Source organism: Melozone crissalis, unplaced genomic scaffold (genome assembly GCF_028551555.1).
Source record: "Melozone crissalis strain CALT ecotype California unplaced genomic scaffold, PUWL_Pcris_2 ptg000027l_1, whole genome shotgun sequence".
NCBI classification, from domain to species: Eukaryota; Metazoa; Chordata; class Aves; order Passeriformes; family Passerellidae; genus Melozone; species Melozone crissalis.
This window is the reverse complement of record NW_026535805.1, coordinates 68,079,906-68,096,118: the sequence shown is the minus strand read 5'-3', so window position 1 is coordinate 68,096,118 and position 16,213 is coordinate 68,079,906. Positions and strand designations below refer to the sequence as shown.

Sequence of the window (16,213 nt, the reverse complement as noted above, 5' to 3'; positions counted from 1 at the left end):
GTGACACATATGCAAAGACTGAGTTTTGGATTAAAGTACTAAATTTCAATGTCTAAATGTCTTTATAGTCCATGGAGTTGCCTAAAAATAAGAAACCACCAATAAATTCTGCTCATTTATTGTTGAAAAGAGAGAATATGCATAAAATGTATTCCATTTTTCTCTCTCCATTACCTTCACAAGGATAAAAAAAGGACTAAAAAACCCCAGTAAAGCAAAATGAGCAAACAAATAAAACCTAGGATTTTTAACAAGCTAAAATTATAATACTGCTTTGGAGAGTATAAAACTGTGTAGCGTGTCATAGCAATGTGACCTGGTAATTGGTCACAGTGTATAATCTTTGTGCTTCAGCCATACCGCTCATATTCTGTAGACCAGTTGTGAAAACTTCTGTGGTTTAAACAAAATTTCAGTTTATTGTTGAAATTAATTCTTAATTAATGTTTTCTTAAATACCCATAATTCTGTGGAAATAATTCATTAAGGCAGAGAATATCAGTGAAGACCTGCTGTCCACTTATCTATGTTTTTTTCAATCTTTGCCTTTACTTTTTCCAGCTGTAGGTCTTGCTGCCTGTCCAGAACCAGTAATTCCTAGCAATGGGATCAAATCAGGAGATAGATATATGGTGAATGATGTTTTGTCATTTCAGTGTGAGCCAGGATATACATTACAGGTATTTCTTTCTTTCTTTTTTTCTTTGAATAATACACTGTGGAATGATTGCCAGGAATAAAATGCCAAGAGGCAGGTCCAAAACATATTCTAATGAAGAGTCTGTAGTGTGCACATAGAGGTGATTTAGGTGGAGCCTATGCGAGTGCTCCCAAATTATAAAGCTACAAATGTGTGGCATCTGTCCCTCAGTAAATCTGGGCTGGGAAATTTTGTCTTAGATCATCAACATACCATTGAGCAGTAAAGGCCATCAAAATGGACAGTGAAATAACATGGCAAAAATGTTTTCTCTAGAAAATTTTTATAGTACTATACTATACAGTGCTGTGTTTCTTCCTTTTGGGGGATTTATTTATCTAGGCTGTTATATAATTGCTTTTCATATAATTGCCAAGAGGTGTTTGTTTAGTTCCTCATTGCTGTGATCCTGGTTGCTGCTTCTGAGCTGTTATGACTGAAATATATTTAGGTAAACATCTGATTTATGGCTAAGCTTATGACAGTGATTTGACAGGAAATAAGTGAAAAAACTAAGCCTATACTAATAGTGTCCTATGGAGATGGGAAATTATCGCCATATAACACAATTAATTTTATATAAAAAACAGCCATCTAATCTCAATCAGCTGTTTAGATTTTTATTGTGACACTAGAGATAATCAGCCTTACTCCTCCAAGGACTGATTCATACTAAGGTTTCGTGTTAGAACAGGAACTTTACTCTTAATGTATCATTCTTCATCAGTAATATCAAAAGGTTAACACAGGTATCAAACTTGAAACTGCTTAGATTTATTGGGATGACCTCTACTTGTATTGCTCATCATATTGCAGACTCTTTTATCCCTAACTTTTTCAACTTTTACAAATATCTAAATCTTGCATATTGAAAAAGGGCATAATTATTTGGTTTTTTATTACATGGATTAGAAATGGATACATGCTCAAGAGACAGCATCATCAAATATTCTGTCTATACTTAAAATAGTACTGGTGAAACACTGATGTGGAGTGATAACAGTAGGATAGGAATACTTCAGAAGTGATTGGAATAAGTACAGGAAAACTTCTGAAGATACACATTGTTAGCCCTGGCTTGATGCTTTGGATCTACTCTTACTTACAAAAACAATCAGAATGCAAGTTCATAAATACGGTATTATTATAAAATAATGATTCATTTTTTAGGAAGAGAGTTGCACACAAAAAAAACTCTCATCTGTATTAAAGCTAAATTTCAATATACTGTGTATATCACTATCACAAAACCATGTAATGTCTTTTGTCTGTGGGAAGCTCTTATCTGTAGCCCTCTCATATGACTAACTGGACTTTTTCTATATACTTACAGGGATTCTATTATTAAATACTTTCTTAAAATTCATAACATATTGTTCCTTAACTGTATATATTCCAACTTTAAACCTCTTTTTCAATACATCTAAAATTTTAATACTAGCTGTGGAAGCTGACATATGTAAAACCTAGTTTTATGAGCTTGTTCAGAGTGTAAAACAAAGATCTTCAATATCCAAATTCAATAGAAAACAGTTTGAATATTTTGAAAATATTGATAAAAATTGCTATGCTGTATGGACTCTACTGTAAGAAAGTGCATACGTATCTATATATATAGCATGTTAGACAGGACAAGTAAAATAGGATCCAAATTAAAGAGAAATAATAATGAAAATAGTGTTCTCTGAGGCACAGTATGTTTTCTATTCAACAAATATGGACCAGCATAACGTTTTTTTTGGTTTTTTTTCTCTTTAGCTGTGAATTTATCCTCAATCTTTAGAGAACATATTCACAGCTAGCAATAACAATCAGCTGTGGATTAGTTTATAATTGAGACTTACCAGAAAAGTCATAGAGCTCAAACTACTACCTGGAGATGCATAAGAAATGTAATTGCTAGCTGTAGGATTAAGTGTCTCCCCACAGGAGGGAACTTTAAAAGACCGAAATCAGAGTGTGCTCTTGTTGGAAAGAGGCTTGAAGCTAGAGGAATCATTTCATTTTATTTTTCAAAAGATCCTTTATAGGCTATTTAATGTTTATTCTGACTGTGCTACTTAAATTTCATCTTCCCCCCTTAACTCACATCAGAGAAATGCAATCACAGAAAACTAGAAAAAGAGAATAAAATAAAATAATGCAATCTTGGAAGACTAGAAAGTGAAACAAGGAATATTGTATTAATTAAATTATTCAAAACTTCATCCATTTTGCAAGTAACTAAGATGACACAGTAAGTGCATGCATTTATTTTCCTTTAGAAATGTAGCTTTTAAGAAAAATATTTTTATTGAATTATCAATTTGGAGTGTTTTTAGAAGAAAAAGACTAATTTATTTTTCATTATTTTAGTGAAAACTGATCCTTTTTTCCTTCCAAGTAATTTTCTGCATGTGTTTCAGTTTGACTTTCAGAACGTGATTGCCTAAATATATTTAACTAAATGATTAATTAAAGGAGTTTTATTCCATGCAGTTCTATATGAACTTTATTCAAGGTAGAGTGTAAACATTCCAAATGGTGTGGAAGAAATGTCATCAAAGGATTTTCTTTTACTGCAGTTTACCTATTCATTCTTTTTCTTATTTTTATGAGATTATGATCGCTATGGACAAATAATATTTAAATCAATCTTCATATTATATTGATAAGATGTGCTGCCTTACAAAATTTTAGACTCATAATACACCTGATCAAAATTAGCTCAGGATGTTAAGTGACTAGCACGAGTTTGTGTATTCAAATGATCAAACTAAACCCTGTTCTCAGTCCTATGTCTCAATCTTTGTATCAGTTGCTTTCACTCCTGCCAGTTTATTCAGCTTTTACATTTCAGCAGCAGAATGCATAACCTGAGTATTTCAAAGGACAGAATTGACAAAAACAAGGCTTTTTCTGCTACTGTTAATATTTTGAACTGTTCCAAGGGAAAACAAAGATGGGAGCATTTTGGTCCTAGGCAGTCCTCCTGGGGTATGTGGGACTAGACTGTGCAAGCTACAGCCACGCCTTGATTTAGTTCCTGCCATCACATGAGTCTGCTTGGTTCCTGTGATTTTTCTTAAAAATAGACAGAGTAAATTAAACATGACAGCTGTATAAAGAGGCACTTGTATTTCTACAGCTGTCTGCCAAGATGTTGTATGAATGCAGTGGGTCATGTTGTGAGGCCATGTGAGAGGTCAAGGCCTGCTGCTATTTGTTGATGGCAGTCTTGGCATGGTCCACATTGAACATCTGTAGTAAGTAGATGAGGAACAAATTCCTCTCCATGTCTGTAGTAATCACGCAGAGCAATGGTTGATTCACTACAGGTTGCAGCATAAAACTCAACCATTGTGCTTGCACTGTAGATGGAACACACTGGAATTGAAACAGGCAGTGAACTAATCAGATGGGAGCACATAGCTGCTTCTACTTTTAAGAAATTTTCAAGTTACCAGAGGAAAGATGTTTTAGAACATTTATCCAAGAGAAAAATAAGAACATAAAACCTTAACTATTTGAAAATAGAGTTTCATTCAAGCAATTATTATGTAGTTGTCTGAAATAAGAACATATGCTAATTAGATTATCCAGGAGGTCCTATGTAGCCCCGTCTCTCAGGAAAGTCCCATAAATGAGTGTCTGTAATCTGATATTTTGCCCTTTCCAAACAGGGTCGTTCTCATATTTCTTGTATGCCAGGAACAGTTCGACGCTGGAACTATCCATCTCCTCTCTGCATTGGTATGGAAACCCGTTTTCAGTTTTCTGACCATCAGTCACAAGAAACTCCTGACCTTGTCATGCCCATTGTTCGTCAACTTAATTCTGCTTCATTCAAAACTTTTATGAGTTTCCATTTGTATCTATGAAATATGGGAAAAAAAGATAATGTTTTTTTCTATAAATGGTTAAATGCTATTTTTAAAAAATATTGTGAGAGTGGGCAAAGGAGGAAACCCATGTGTTAACCAGTTTCGCTTTTCCTGAATAATCTGCTTTGAATCAGACTGAATCTTCCTCATGGTAATAAGAGATTCCTTTTGCAGTGTGCTCAGATTGGAAAACTTAGGCAGTTCATGCAGGGCACCTAGAAGATTTCCTAAAGAAGTAGGCAGTGGAGAGCAGCTCTGAAGCCAAGCCTTCAGGATTGGTGGAATGAAAAGGAATTTCAGGGATCCAGAAAAGACTGGCTCTTTTCCTCTGAGAAAGTTGTTAAATTATGCTGAGTTGAAAAGTAAAGCTAAAAAGCATTTTCCTCTTAGTACATTTAGACCTTAGCCAAACAGATTTGAGTTTTCTGTGTATAGAAAATAATCATCTGCAGTTCTTTTTCTTGATTAAACAAAATTTAAGAGAGTGGAGATTCTGCTGTATTTTGGTATGCTTATTTCAAGAAAAAACAGGAAGTGAGGAGTGAGAAGCATAGGTCCATCATAATGTACTGTCACTTTAGCTTTGAAATACATTCTTCAGTGAATGCTTTTAATTTGAATAATCATCGAAAGCTGTTCCTATTAGTTTCATATCTAAGAGGAATTCAAAATATTGGTATGACACTGTACAACACTAATGTGGAATAGATTCCTTGTCATGTTGAGCCCATGCATTATTTTGTATTGCCAACTTCTACAGAAGGAGTCAATTTTGATTGATACGAAGGTAGTGCATTTCTTTCCAATCAGTTTTAGAAATGGAAAATGTATTCAAGGATCGGTGTTTTGGGTTTTGGACACTTCTATTGTTTCTTTTATTTTCATGGTAATCTTATGTTTCACCTTGCATAATAAATATAGTTCCTTCTTGAAAACATTGAGCTTAAAACATAACTCTCCTTCTTCTCTCACCTCTAACACTTAAAATATTGATTTTTATAGAATGCAAGCCAAAATCAATACGATTATTACAACAGACAGTATCACAGTATCACAACTGTGTTATCAGATCATGTGTCAATGTAATGCCTTACCTGGAGACTCACAGGCCTTATCCTCAAATAATAAATATAAAATTGCAATATTCTAATTTGATTTCTTGAAGTTATTCTTACTTCATATTACTGTCCTAGCATATGTGTAAACTTAGCCACTTTATTGCAGGATGCTTTATGTATTTATGTCTTAGCTTTATATCATCCTAAATGATGCAAATGGGTTTTCAATTTCCAAATATATGAATTTGCTGAATAGAAGCATTACAATAGAAGGCAAAGAATTATTCTGTTATGCAGCAAGTCTATTTTCTTTCTAAATAAAAGCAAAAATTATGACATTTTTTTTTTTCCTTGCTTGTTTTTAAATGCAAGTGTATTTTTGGTTATATTGAGTAATAGATTTGTTGCTGCATCATGATTTGGGATCATAATTCAGTTTAATTCCAGATTTGTCTATATGTGCAACTACACATTTGCAGTTATATTACACTGAACATATCACCTTAAGGAAAGATTTTTCTCTAAATTGCATCCTTTTTTTTCCTCCTTCATGAAGAGTGTTTTGACTATGATAAATTTTACTGCTTTTGGGTCATGGGAACAAAATGAAAAATTCATTTTGAATTAAGCATATTTCAAATACTAAGAAATAATATTAATAAAAGATACTGTGATTTTCTTTTTGTTTTTAATAGCTAAATGTGGTGGAACACTTACAAATATGGCTGGGGTGATCCTGAGCCCAGGTTTTCCTGGAAATTACCCTAGTAACTTAGATTGTACATGGAAAATTTTATTGCCTATTGGATATGGTAAGTAAACTTACATTGGAAGATCAATTATTTGTAACCATGAGATATATATATATATATATATATATATATATAATATTAATATAAATATTTTACTTCCAATATGAAGTAGATTTTATCCAGTGGATGTATTGTGAACCCTTACATAATTATTTGCTATATTTGAAATGAAAATGGTTGGCAGTTTTAAAATGTGTCTTTGCCAGAGCAACTTGTTATTAACTCAGCCTGTCTCAAAAACTGATTCCAAAGTAAATGAGATCTGTGGCAGAAAGATATATCAGATGCAATAAATATTTTGACTCCTAAATTAAATAATGGTCTTTTGTTCTCCAAGTGACTTTTAAAATAGTTTTTTTATATTCTATAAAAATAGACAAAACCTGACTTCTAGAAATAGGAATTTGGTTAAAAGCACTCTCAAACTGTATTCCAAATCCTAGACTATAGTTGCCAACTAAGAATAGTTTAATACATTAAAACTATTGTAATACAAAACATATTCAAAAATTAGTAATGGATATGGTGAAAAGGTAATCATAGATAATAAGGAATCTGTAAGTTCATGTACAAAACACAATCTTCTATCATTATCAGAACTCAAAGAGGAATAAGTTTTCTTGCTGTGAAACTTCATGTCCCATACTGTTAATTCAATGCCAATACTCAATAAGAAAAATAATTTTAAAAAATCATTACTAAATTTACTCTCCCTATTTGAAGAAATGAGTTCCACACTCTCCTTTTGAATTCATAAGAGGGATTTTTGTAGTGAGAGGTACTACTTTCATAGTATTTTACTAAGTTAATCTGTAAGAAATACTTTGCTGCTGTTTGGAATAGTGCCCTTTATCAGTGAAGACCTGGTAAAACTGATCCATCATAATTATGGATAGCCTTAGTAGCCTTAGATATCCTTATAGATGTAGGAGAGCCACAGGCAGTACACCCTTCACTAGTATGGACATTCTCCAGCTACATTTGTGGGAAATATAAGCAATGTCATCCTAATTAGGTAATTACAATACTGCCTTTGAAAAATAGTCCTTCACATGTCTCAGAGTTACTCTTTTTCTGTAAGCTTTTCCATGTAGAAAATATTTCATTAATTAATTGCAAAGGAGCATCTTGTCTCCTGTTATTACTTCTCTCACTTCTCTGAAGTCTCTGATGATGGTAATTCTATAAATAGAAAAGACAATAGTTTTGTTTAGTAAGGGTTTTAACACATTCAAGGTGTTTATAGCACTGATCTATCATTGCCTTTAAAAATACTACAAAGAACGTTTTTTACCACCAAATTCCATCAGTGATATTTTTCCCCAAGTATTTGTCACAGAATTCACATATAATATCTTTATATCAGGTTTAAAAATTGTAATTGATGTGATCTTTCCCAAATTACTTCTATTTGGATATTATTTTAATTAGAAGTACAAGCTTGTCTACTGAAAAGCTATTTGTTTACATATATTCTATTGTTTCAAAAAAACCTGTGTGCTTAAACAAATAACAATAAAATTGTGGGAGCTAAATGTGCCCCAAATATAGTGCTCTCTTCATGACATGAAAATATATGTCAGGTAAAAGAAGACACTACTAAAGTCCAAATATTTTAAAATAGAAAATATATATTTTTCAAGTGAGTTGTTGTGATTTTAAAATGATCTTTGGTTGCTGTGAATTAATTTATATTTATAAAAACAATTACCTCAGCTTGGAATTTTCATTATTCAGAGTACATTCAAGTGAGAGAGGAAGTGCTGTTGAGATTCAAGCAGAAAGTAATATATTCATAGTTTGACCAGATAATTATTTACTTTCTGTAGCTATCAGTTTTATTCCATGTAATTTTATGTAAGAAATTGCTTAGTGTAGATAAATTCTTCTGTGACATATCAAATTGACATTTACAAATTGTCTAAACTTGGATTTAAGGCTTGAGAGGACACATACAGTGTGTTCTGTAATTGAAATTAGCACGTTTGAAAGTGCTTTAGGAAGTTTTTTTTTTTTTTAATTACCTTTAGACCTACTTTTATATTTTTAAAACACAAAGCTGTTCTATACTTAATATATACAACTATATATAAAAATTCCTTCTCAGAAATTAAATTAGAATTCAATTTTAAAGGTACTCCATGGATCATCAGAGAATAATTCATAACAGTAGATTACTTTTATTCAAATACATAAACAATGTTTGGGCTCTATGCAAGTATGTCGGATTTGATTACCTGCTTGTCACTTTCGCAATTTAGGTATAATATTAAGTGGCTGCTCAATTCTTTATCATTTCTATGGTGCTGACATCCAGTCTCTGTTGGGAATCACTAGCCATTGATATTGAAGTCAAGATGTTTCCGGGCTGCTTGATGCCCTAACTCATCTCAAATCCTGAGGGCATTGCAAAATTAGTGACTCCATTCAAGTTAGACTAGCCATCTCAAACTTCATACAGAGATGGCTGATATTGTGACTCTGATATGTTTGCTGTGTACCTCTCTATTGATGGTGCTGTATAAAGTGTTGTTATTCAGCAGCTGAAATATTTCTTTTCATAATTCTCACTTTGCACAGGTGAGAGAAGGCACTAGAATTAAACACCCCATACTTTAACAAGTGTTCTATAAAACCCAGTTTATTTGATAGCTTATTTAATTTCACTTGTAGGAAAAAACCCTCTTTTTTATACCATTGATTCAATCTTAAACCACAGAGGTGAAGAAATCAGCTATAAACAAGACTGAGAGCATTACCCTGGTAATCTATTACCCTGGTAATTAATCTATAATGTTCTCTTGTGCAATGAACAATATGTCTCTACTGCTAAGTAAGAATGTCAAGCACAGTTAAGGCACTGACAGTATTCACACTCCTTTGCTGGCTCATTCAGTAATTCTGCTTTATTATGTTACAGCTGCTTCTTCGTAGTCTACTAGAGCAAAGTTAGGCCTAAAAAGTGCAGTTGCAAGTTACTTGGCACTAGGTCTCCAAACCAGGGATTCATCCCTCATTTTTGTTTTGATATGATACCTACGCATGGTTTCAGACTGGATTTCAGGTCCTAAGTCCAGAGGAAGTAGTGCCAAAGCTGCAAAACAGCTCTTCCCATGAGATTTTGCTTATACTTCCAACTGTTCTGCATGTTTTGAATACTGAAAAGCCTTGTTCAAGCACCTGATTCCTGGAGAGAGTCTGTGGTAAATTGTCTGAAGTCCCTGTCTCCAATCTGGAGTTGAGTGCATCTTATAAGGCTGCATATGGGGTAAAATGGCTCCAAAGACATGCTGACCCAAGCTAGAGGGAAAAGGAGACAAATAAAGGTGGCCCAGAGCAGGAAAAACGAGGTAGAGTAGATAGCTGGAACTAGGTAGGTAAACTTCCTCAGAAAATTCACTCTGTATGTAACCTAGCTGATCCTGAGCCTCTGGGAGAGGCCTTGACGCAGCTACAGGGATGCACTTGGGATGGCAGAGTCCCAGCCATGCCATGGTACAGCAGGATTTGTAATTTGCCCCTCCCATTAATATTTCTGTTGATTGGTTTAGAAACATGAAAAATCCCTGTGTTGACTTTGTGACTTTATGGCTTACTTTAATTTGTCCCTTCATGTGTGATTATAATATTTATGGGTAACCAAAAAAATTAGAAACTCCAACTCTTTTCATTCTTATCAGCTATTTCTTTAACTCAAGCATCCCACTTTAAATAGTGACTAAAGTATAAATATAGTAACAATTATTATAATTTTATTTTTATTTGCATGCTTTACTATTAAGCAACGTGAGTTATAAAGCTTTTCTTCCTTTCTCAATGCTACAGGTGCACACATTCAGTTTCTGAATTTCTCCACTGAAGCAAATCATGATTTCCTTGAAATTCAGAATGGGCCTCACCACACCAGTTCTATGATTGGCCAGTTTAGTGGAATGGAACTCCCATCCCCCTTGCTAAGTACTACTCATGAAACACTTGTCCATTTTTATAGTGATCACTCAGAAAACAGGCAAGGATTTAAGCTGACTTACCAAGGTAAGGATGAATTAGCACAATGATTTTTATATGTTTTGTATATATTACATAGCATTTTAAAATCTGTAGATTGTTTAATAAATAGGTTGGAATTTTTAAAATTTAAATTATCTTGAGTTGGAATCTTTGTTCTATTGATGTAAAAGCCTGAGATGAAGGTGATGTTATTTGCCAAAGGTCACACATGATAAGCTGATAACCCTTTCCATTCTACTAAGTTATACTGTTACCAATTCGTGCTGCTAGTATTCACTGTCTTGTTTTCCCATTTATATAATCTTTCTATGACTAATGTAACAGTAAGCCATTTTAAATATTCAGGTGAAAAGTTTTATAATTCACTATTTTATGTATTTGCACTCTAGACTCCAGTGAAAATTACCAGGAAATGAAAAAGCACCAGATAATACATTCTATATCCATTTTCAAACACATATAATCAGCATTTGAAAATGTGAACTTTTTGTGGTCATTTACTGTTTTGCTTTATCTTCATTGTTTGTTGCTTGTTTTTTTCCCACTAGTGACAATAAAACATCATTAGTTTGTGCATATTTTTGAACTGTTAAAATAGTCTTACTGTCAACATTTGAGCACTATTGAGGAACTGAACAATTTAACACAATGGAATGGCTGGTTTAATTTTTGGATATCTGTGAGGAAATTCATGCCACCTTATTCTAGGATCTTAATCTAGGTAACTTAATTATATGTTGGGGTTTTACAGTATTGGGCAGACAAACACCACATAACCACTTGCTCAGCTCCTACCCACCCCAGTGGGATTGGGGAAGAAGAAAGGAATACTAAAAGCAAGAGATCTTGGAGACAAAGATAAAAAAAATATTGTTTAACTGGTGAAGGATAAGGTGAAGAAGAGAGGAAGAAAATAGAAGTGATGCAAAGGCAACCATTCTCCACCTCCCACAGGCAGACTGATGCCCAGCCAAAGATGCCTAATGTCTCTAGTCCCCCTCTTTTCTCTTTAGTTGCTGAACATGATTTTATGTGGTATGGACAATCTCTTGTTAGTTCAGGTCATCTCCCTTGTCGTGTCCTCACCCACCCTATTGTACATTCCCAATTTATTTACTGGCAGAGCATAGTGGGAAACAGAGATGGCCTTGATGCTGCTCAGCAAAAGCCAGAACATTCCTGTGTTATCACTATTCTTTTGGCCACAAACCCAAGATACAGCACCACATGAGCTTCTATGAAGACAGTGAACTCTGTAACTTCCAGGTCCAGTATAGCTTTTATTTGCATACACACACACATATAGATTTATACCTCGATCATATCTATGGAGTCAATGGACAGCAAGGAAGATTCTGAACACCTGAATTAGACTGATGCTCATAAAGCATGCCCACAAAGAAATCATGATTCTCTGCCATCTGTAGAATTTTTTATGTTACATAGTCTTATAAGTATGGAATATTTTCATATCACACCCACTCAGTCTTAGTTTCCTTCTGAGCAGTCAAAAATAATTGTGATTGTCAAGTTATAGAAATGACAAATAAGTACAATACAAAGCCATGTGATATATTTTCCAGTACTCTTTGTTCTGGTTCTATTTAGTGTGTTTTTCCTTGCCACAACAAGCTCTTCCTTACTTTTCTGCCCTGAAACTTGTAGTTAAACATACGTTGTTTGTAGACTGTACACGTTCTTCCAGGGGCAGTGTTGTAGCTTACACAACAAGTGCATAGTTTCATTACTCTTTTCTTCTATGCTTCCCTTTCTCACTTAGTCCAGTAGGATTGTTTGGTCTACTCTGAAATAAATGGCAATGTGATGAAGAGGACATGATACAATAGGAACTGCTGGGTTTTTTTGCTCATTCTAACCATCTCTTGTTAAAATCAGTTGCTTTGTAGATAAGTTGCGTGCTTTTTACTTCTCCCACTTGCTACTTGTCACCTGTCAACAAAACCATGATCATGAGTGCCTCAATGACAGTGTAAAATTTTATTCTATTATGTAAACACTGGAAAAGCAATTCACTTAAATCCAGAGCAAGGTATTATGGAATATTGCATTTTTGCATTACATGGGCCTTATAATAAAATACTTTTTAAATTATGAAGATTGTGTTAGCAGTTTTCTCAAAATAAAGAAAATGTCAAAATAGTATTGTTCAGTGAAATTCAGAAACTTGTAGTAGCATTTTCCAAGTACTTACAGAAAAAATCCAGAATAAGTATTAAATTCTCAACAGTAGTAATAATTTGATAAGACTTTTCATTGCTAAGTTATTAGTCTAATAGTTATAGTAGTAGAACAAAAAAATCAGAACCAAGAAAGAGATAGAGTTAAATTAAGTGATATTTGTGCCATTCTAATTTTAGATTAAAAATGTAGATAGTAATTATCTCATTTCACAAAAAATGTAGGTGTGGTTATATTTGCACTACCAAATGCATATGCATTCATCCAGTTTTATGCTTCCAATCAGTAAAATGCAAAGCAATTTCTTCTGTAAAGACAACTCATGCATTTTATTTTTATGTATTACTCCTTACCTATAGAGACAGTATTTTAGTGTGTGTATATGTGTGTGTATGAATATATGTGTTTATATTAAAAATTTACAGGTTTAAAACATTTTAAAAAACCTGAAAATATAATCCACTTCAATAAAAAAAAATCAACTGCTGAAAAAAAAGAGTTCTTCTGAAAGATATTTATGATATTTTGGGGTTTTTTTCCTAATGTGGAAAGTTGGTAAGATGGTTGTGTTTGATTTTTAAGTGATTAGGAGACAACAGCTAAGCTTACTCTATTGAATTTATAATTTACTTGTGTTCTGTTTTCTACAAACAGATATGGGACTTTTCTTCTTTAAAAATGAATTCTCTTTCATGTGCTTACTTTTCTTCACAAAGCAGCAACTCTGTTGCCTCTGAGATCACAGATTACACTAGTTATTTCTACTGAGAAGATCTAGCAATTCTATGGTCATCATATAATATAACTTCGTATTATTATACTAAAATAACTTGCTCAGCATTATTTAGAACATACAGGGAATTATTGAACACTCAATTAGATATCCATAATCTATGAACTTTGGAAAGTATTGTGTCAGTGTATTCCCTATTCTTCTCTTGCCTTCTGTAAGAAAATGCCAGTGGTTCACAAATGAGCAATTTTATCGTTTGCTTTATTTTGTATCATACAAAGCGTATGTTGGTTTTCAAAACTGACTTTCCTTTTCCTGTTCCACATTTGTTGTCCTTGATACTTAGCTATCTTTTCTGATGGATTATCTCTGGATTTTCCTACTCTTTTTAGTATTATATTTCTCAATTACTCTCTCTCCCTCTTAGACTATCTCAAATTGCTGAAACTTGAATTAAAAAATAATTTTTCATTACTCCAATGTTACTCTTTTCCTTCTCCTTTCTTCCCTATTAGAAGTGGTTTTTTTCCTTTCAGTAAATCAAATGTCATACAAATTGTAGCCCGATTTCTTTGGATGATGGAATTTAGCATTGTTTTATTGTCTGGCTGTCACCCTTCTGAGTATACATTTGTTATACAAGTTTGAAACCATTGGGCCAATTTCAGTTAAATCACACAGTTCTGAAAAAAAGCCCTTTTTGAGAAGAAAGATGCAGCATTACTCCATAGATACCAATTCAGTTAGTCTTGCTGTCTACCAAGTCAGAATATTCTTTGTCACAACTCAATTTAATATGCAATGTCTTCCCTAACTGCTATTCATGGTATATAAATTTGGGAGGGAAATAAAATATGAGAGATTGGTATGGGTGTCACATTCAAAATCTACTTATGGGCAAAAGGAGTACTGTTATATATGGAAAGCTAAGGGTTTATTTTTAGTCCAATTGATGCTCACACAGTTAAGTTGTCCACTTATGTCATTTCTATAAATAAATTTGCACAGCAAAGCAAATGGAGCTGAGCTCCTGACATCTTTATACATTTAACCAGATGTTTTTATTCAGATTGTTTGTAATTTATCTCATTTTAGGATGTCCTAATATACTATAATTGGGGGAAAAAAAGTAAAAAGTTTTATAAACAAAAAAAAAACCTCATTACTTTTCTAATAATGAAATTAATTTAATTTACCCTTAAAAAAAAAAAAAAGAAGAGTAGAAAAAAAGAATCCATAGTTACAGCCACATTTGCTAAATCTATTCTAGTTAGTGAATTTGTTGCATTTTAGTGAATGTGTTACATATTAGGAGTGCCCACAAACCTGCATAGCTGAATTCTAATCTGATATATTGTATTTAAATTACACTAAAAGAGATTTATGATTAAATTCAGGGTTTTTACTGTATGGTACTAAACTCAGTTTAATTCAAGGACTGATGTTTTTAAGTGGAAATAATTTTTTGCTAACCAGAATACAATACTCAATGGCACTGATGTAGCAGACTTTTTTTGCTAGGTAAATACCTTTTTTGTAGATACAAATCTAAAAATAGAGAGAGGTGGGTGAATATGCTTATTCAATCAAGCTTGCATTCTATAAAGAAAAGAAGTTTTCTAGAGATCTTAGCATTTTATGAAGGATAAGGTTTTTTGATAATCCTTCCTCTCAAGGGAAAGCAAAGAATATGAGCATTGTAGAGTGAATTATGAAACTAATAATGCTATTTCTCAATTTTTCTGCTGATTTTCTGAAGGCAGAAAAATGGTTATGAGATTGAATCTTAATATAGCTTGGTATTGTACTCTGAACCCATTATTTTTGGGAAGAAGAAAAGTGAATGCACACTGAGAACTGTAAAATATTTTCTATCCATACTTGTAGGAATCTAGAGCTGGTCCTTGAGCCCATGAATTCTCACAGCACAGGATTTGAAAATATAACCTAAATCACTTAGGTACTGTGTATTTCTGAATGCATTAAAAAAGCTTTGTCTCCTTAGCAGAACCCTGGGGAAATTACAGCTCTCAGTACCATTGCTGATCAGATTCTTATTGGTTTATGCTCTGGTATTTTCATGTTCTCTTTTCCCTTCAGCTTTGCAATTGCAATGCATTGGGAATGGTGGGCATTCCATTGAATTAAAGATGGATTGCTAAATTTCTGTGTGTTGTGGAACCTTTTGTTTCATTTGCAGCAATAAGGAAGTTCACCGGGATTGCCTGTTGAATTACTGAAAGAAATTAGATTTTTTTTTTCAAGATAATGAAAGGACTTTCAAAGTCCTGATTTTTTAAAGAGCAACATTTAATTTTAATTACATCTTTCTACTATTGAAATAAGTGTTGTAGTGTTTAGTTAAAAAAATAGAAGCTTTGAGAATGACTGCCTTTTGTTACGAGTGTTGCAGTTTTGCCACCTGTGTAAAACAGAAGGGGGAAAACAAGCACAAATACTTAGAAGAACATTTCTATACATCATTTGACTGATGATCTTGAGGTTCTGAGACCCCCATATATGTCAAATCTCAATACATGAGATATAAACAGTCTCTGTACACTAGGCCTTCTGTGACTGAAGAACAGTCACAGAAGTCTGATTGGCAAGCTGTTATGCCAGGTCAGAAGAAATAAATAGCTTTTATGGCCTTTGAGGGATTCATAACAGAATTCAGTGCACAGAAGAACACTGTCTAATGGTTCATGAGACATATTTGTAGGTTTTAATTCCTGCCTTTATTAATGTTACCTCAGCTTTTAATATTTATGGAACATCTTTTTTTTTCCACATAACTTTCCCTTTAGGACTAGAGCTTCTTTAAGGGAAGCAGAATA

General features: G+C 33.2%; 1 protein-coding gene across 2 annotated transcripts in view; it reads left to right on the top strand.

Annotated features, from left to right (window-relative positions):
* CSMD1 (CUB and Sushi multiple domains 1) overlaps positions 1-16,213 on the top strand; it is a 1,069,501-nt gene that overhangs the window by 935,194 nt on the left and 118,094 nt on the right. For both annotated transcript variants that reach the window (XM_054280127.1, XM_054280126.1), the window contains exons 38-41: positions 562-680; positions 4,363-4,432; positions 6,317-6,433; positions 10,259-10,468. In XM_054280127.1, the coding sequence (XP_054136102.1) occupies positions 562-680; positions 4,363-4,432; positions 6,317-6,433; positions 10,259-10,468 (516 nt within the window). The remainder of the gene's footprint in view (positions 1-561; positions 681-4,362; positions 4,433-6,316; positions 6,434-10,258; positions 10,469-16,213) is intronic.